Genomic DNA, 4914 nt, shown 5'->3' with positions numbered 1-4914 from the left:
TGGAACAGTTTGCTCATTGTAAGATCCAGGAGAGTATTGCAATGCATTGCTACCACCGTCATTGAAAGCCCAGGTTCTGGCTACAGTGAGTCCATTAATCGAAGCTTCTTTGAAGGCAGTGGAAACTTTGTCTCTCTGAGAGGGATCTGATGCCATGTTCATGAGCCAATATGCATTGAACCCATTGAAAAAGAGTGGGTTGCCATTAAGCATAAAATGGACTCCATTCGTCCTGATGAAGCTCTCTGCTGCCTTGGCATGTTGATTCTGACACAAGAGAAGAATCAGGAAAACTCCTAAAAGAGTAATTACTCTCATCATCTTAACCTTGACTCGTCTGTGAGGAGCAATGTGTAAGGTCTTCAACAGACCTAATTCTTTATATATAGTAGATACGGGAAGCGGAGTTTTTGATGCGCCTGCGTGTGAAAGGAGGATTTGCAGAGATAATTCTTCTATGCTTGTGTGACAATTTATTGAGCGCTCTCAGTCTTCAAAGCAGAAGAACATCTGCACATCCAGCTCTGTATTCATTTGACATTTAAATATATAATTATATACTTACTAGTTTTCCTGACGTAGAAATATGCTGATAGTCATCACCTAATAATTTTTTTTTTGTGTGGAATATTCGCAGTTAGCTGACTTATGGAATGGGTTGGCTGAAAACTCTTAAACACATATACAATTTTCAAAATCTTCATATTATTGGCCGGGGAGTTTTAGGCGAGAGTTATAAATATTTTTTTTGAGTTTATATTTTCATTTTATATTTTACTATTATTATTGTTATATATTTATAAATGAAAAAATAATGAGCAAAATAATTGTCTGATGCAAACACATCTTATAGATTTTTACTTTTGAATCACCATAAAAGTTATTTATGATTATAAAAGTTGCTCTGAGGAAAATAACTTCATTATCATGATTACATAAAGTAGATTTTCGCTACAAAAATATATGAAAAAATAGCAAAAAAATAATAATAAAATAAAATTATAATTATTGTCTGAAAAATAAATCAACAAGAAAGCTATTCCAACTAGACTCTTATATTGTTAAATCACATACTTCTTTAAAAATTTGCTAGAAAAGTATCCTAATTTTCTAATTTTTATGTGGTACTTTGTATTAATTTTTAGTTATGTATGGGTTAATTTACTCTATTTTAAAATTTTAATTATATAAGAAGCTCAATATTTTAAATTTAAATATCTCATTATTTTGGTATGCGCTAACCATAAAACTTGTAATTTCTTTCTCATGAAGGAATCACATGACTCTCGTCCGATCCTCTTGAATGATGGAATCACATGACTCATCTTGAATAGTCTCCTGAGCAAGCATCGCCATCTCTAGATCTTTGTGGAGAAAAATTGATAATTATTTAACATTATAAAATTATAATTAGTTATTACATGTATATGTGACTATTACATTTATAAAATAAGCACATATTTTGATGCAAGTATGCAAACAAAAAATTTCTTAGTTGATTTAACGATTATTGGAGATCCATTCTTTAATAAATTTATAGTCGAAACAAACATTTTAATGAAAAAAAGATTCAAAGAAATCAACTGCATTGATCTGAGACAAAATGATAAAAAATAAGAACACGAAGCATATGTGAAAAAAGATTCAAAGAAGCACAATTTTCAGGAGTCATCTACTCAAACATATGAAATTATTAAATACCCTATTACAGCATGGTTCAAGTTACCTGCTATTGACCCTTATGATGGGTCATCTGATTTTTATGAACATATTGATCATTATATAACTATCATGCATATACAGTGTGCTTCATAACACACTTCTTTGCCAAATTTTCCATGCTACCCTTAAGGGTCTAACTCATACATGATTTTATGCTCCCCCTAGAAGTATAATCCAAAATTTCACTTATCTTACAAAGTTTTTTTTTTTAAATAATTTATCGCCAATCAAAGAATTATCAATGATTCCTCCCATATTTTTGAAATCAATAGAATGAAGGAGAATTACTAATGGTTATTTCCAAAGATTTTCTTTTGAAGCACACCAAATTCCATGAGTTGGTCCTAAGCTATTGCGAGGTGTTTTTCTTGGAGGACTATGCCATGGACCATTTTACTCTTTATTAATGCAGGAAATCGTTCACTCTTATGTTGACCTAATTCACAGAGTATAAACTTAAATTAATGCTGATGAGTCTATCAATGCTAATAAAAAAAATTAAGAAACCATGGAATACAAGAAAGAATGAACACGAATGTGAAGCTTAAAAATCTAAAAAAAGAAATCAGGACCTTTCACCTCGACCCCCTAAGCAAGACCATAAATATATGATGAAGAAGGAATATACTCCATTAAATACATTGTGATTTAACATTCTCATGGTTATAAAAAATGAAAGAACCATTAAATGGCCTAATATGTTGAAGCCAAACACTGGCAATCATGATTATTATTGTCACTTTTATCAAAGATGAGGATATACTACAAAGCTTGATTGCAGTTGAAAGAAGAAATTGAAAGGTTAATTCAACAGGAACATCTTCATCAATTCACCAAAAATCCACCTTCTAGAAATGAAAAAATCATGGTAGGGGTCATAATCAACATCAACAACAAGCTAACTGCCAAATAATCAGAGAAATTGAAACCTTTATCGAAGGACCCTTATTGTCTTCTCAGGTTCTCCTCACCACCCCAGAGGAGCCAACATTGAGGAATACTAGAGCTGATCATTCCATCATATTTAATGATTCTGACTTGGAAGTGATCTATACTACAAATCAAGACTCGCTTATCATCAGTGCCGGTATTGGAGATCCATGTTGTAATGTCAAAAGAATCTTAATTGATAATAGGAGCTCAGTTGATATTCTATTTTACTAAACTTTTCTTAGTATGAGTCTGGTCAGAGAAAAACTTTAACCTGCTGATAAACATTTGTATGGATTTGACAACTGTCTGTTGTGGGTGGAGGGGACAATTACTCTCCCTATCACACTTGGAGAATTCCCTTGGTAGGTTACTCACTCAGTTCAATTTATTATTGTCAAATCAAAATCAATATACAATGCCATATTTAGGAGACCCCTACAATTAATCTTGGAGCTATCGCTTCTTTGCCCCATATAAAAAGTAAAATTTTAACTCTAATTGAGATTGGCGAAGTACATCAAAATCAACAAGTTGCTCAAACTTGCTACCTTGGACAAGCTCAACCACGCCCATCTGTCTTCCTGTATATTAAAAATTTTGATTTATGGAATAAAGGTATCTATTATCTTAAATTTTATAGTTCATAAATAATAAATTTTGTTTTAATCAAAACATATTAATGGATCAAGTTTTGATCATTTGGGTTGCTAGCAAGTCGATTTAGATTGATGTTTTTGACTTCTTTTTTAAACAAATCAGATTTGTGTTGATTCAGATCCAGATCGAGATCGAGTTGGTTCAGATCAGTCAAATTTGGCCCATCCACAAATCCGTGTCCGCGCTCCCGGAGGGGTGTTTCCGTAATATGGACCGAATGATGACTCGGCCATGGCTGAACGATATGCTTCCACAGGCAGTGAGCCTACCCGGAGAGGCACAGGAAGCTAACAAATGGCTATGACACTCTCAACCCCGTTCACCCCAAGCATCAAAGCAACCACCACCAAATCTCAGAATCCCTTCAAGGTACGTAAGACCCAGTACTTCTAGTTTGACGGAAACCCTAGAAATTTATACCGGATATGATTGCACTAAGCACCATAATCGGCCTCAGGCGGCGGCTCCGGGCGGCGGATTTGGACGTTGGAGCTGTCGGAAGAAGGAAGGGATACACCCTGAGTTCTACGAGGATGCTAAGGTGTACTGCAATGGCGAGCTGGTGATGACGACGGGTGGTACTCAGAAGGAGTACAGCGTGGACGTGTGGTCGGGTAATCACCCCTTCTACCTTGGCAGTCGCTCCGGCCTCGTCATTGATGACGACCAGGTGGAGAAGTTCCGGAAGAAGTACGGTCAGCTATCTGACCTCATGGAGATTCCCGTCCTCAAGGGCGAAATTATTCTCCCACAGAAGAAGAAGGCCTCTTCCAGCAAGGGCAAAGGCAAAAAGTAGCAATGATAATCCTCGTTATTTTATTTAGCTCTGCTTCCTTCATTCCTTCTTTAATCTGCATTGCCTATTGCAATTTGTTATGTGCGGCGGAGAAAACGGATAGTGCCGTGTGTGTTTGATTAAATACCAAATCGCTGTGGATTATCTATAATCGCGTTCTTTAGCATGGTAAACTAGGTGATGGCGATAAAAATGAAGAAGTTTTAATGATAATCATTGGACTAGTCTTTTGTTTATAATGTGAATATCCTACGCCGAAGGAAGCAATGGTGTGCAGTTGGTTCAGTTCATTGTTTAGAATTGTCTTGTGCTGCTTGGTTGTGATTAGCTTCCTTATTTAAACTAAATAGAAATAGAATGAAAAAAGCAAAGAGGTTATGCCTCTTTCAATTGATTTTGAACGTGTGCTATTTGCTCATCGAGATAGAGCGCCTGAATTTTTTGGGTCATCTGCAAGAATAAATATATATTATTAAAAAATTATTAGTTATGCTAGCTAAAATTCCTTACAAGTTATCTTTCATATTTCAGTAGGATTTCCTTTGCTTCATTTCTTAGTTTTAGTGTAATAAGTTCCTTGCATTCTTGCTTTGGGGAACCATTTTAAGTTTTGTTCCTAACTTACGCTTTTATTGATGTGGGGTGAAAATCTTTGGTTCGTTGGAAGAATCAGACTAGCAAGAAGGAAATCCCAATCTAGGGAACAATGACAAACACAAAGCTTCAAAAGCTTCAAAAGAGGATAATATTCATCAACGATCTTTCTTTCTACAATACTTTACCTATTTATAGGCTAATAAGAACAT

At 34.9% G+C, this 4914-nt stretch overlaps 1 protein-coding gene across 1 annotated transcript; it reads left to right on the top strand.

Moving 5' to 3' along the window:
- Positions 1–3520: 3520 nt before the first annotated feature.
- Positions 3521–4398, top strand: LOC110093796 (50S ribosomal protein L31, chloroplastic). Its single transcript, XM_020818790.2, has 2 exons — positions 3521–3681; positions 3770–4398. The coding sequence occupies exons 1-2, from the start codon at positions 3607–3609 to the stop codon at positions 4106–4108; spliced, it is 414 nt and encodes a 137-aa protein (XP_020674449.1). The 5' UTR covers positions 3521–3606; the 3' UTR covers positions 4109–4398.
- Positions 4399–4914: the final 516 nt, after the last annotated feature.

Source organism: Dendrobium catenatum, unplaced genomic scaffold (genome assembly GCF_001605985.2).
Source record: "Dendrobium catenatum unplaced genomic scaffold, ASM160598v2 fragScaff_scaffold_659, whole genome shotgun sequence".
Lineage (NCBI taxonomy): Eukaryota > Viridiplantae > Streptophyta > Magnoliopsida > Asparagales > Orchidaceae > Dendrobium > Dendrobium catenatum.
This window is presented reverse-complemented; position numbering and strand designations above follow the sequence as displayed.

Excerpts from the sequence above, each read along its gene's own strand:
- LOC110093796 (XM_020818790.2), top strand. The coding sequence starts at position 3,607 with ATGGCTATGACACTCTCAACCCCGTTCACCCCAAGCATCAAAGCAACC. Across the intron at positions 3,682-3,769 it reads AATCTCAGAATCCCTTCAAG|GCGGCGGCTCCGGGCGGCGG; the intron begins GTACGTAAGACC and ends AATCGGCCTCAG.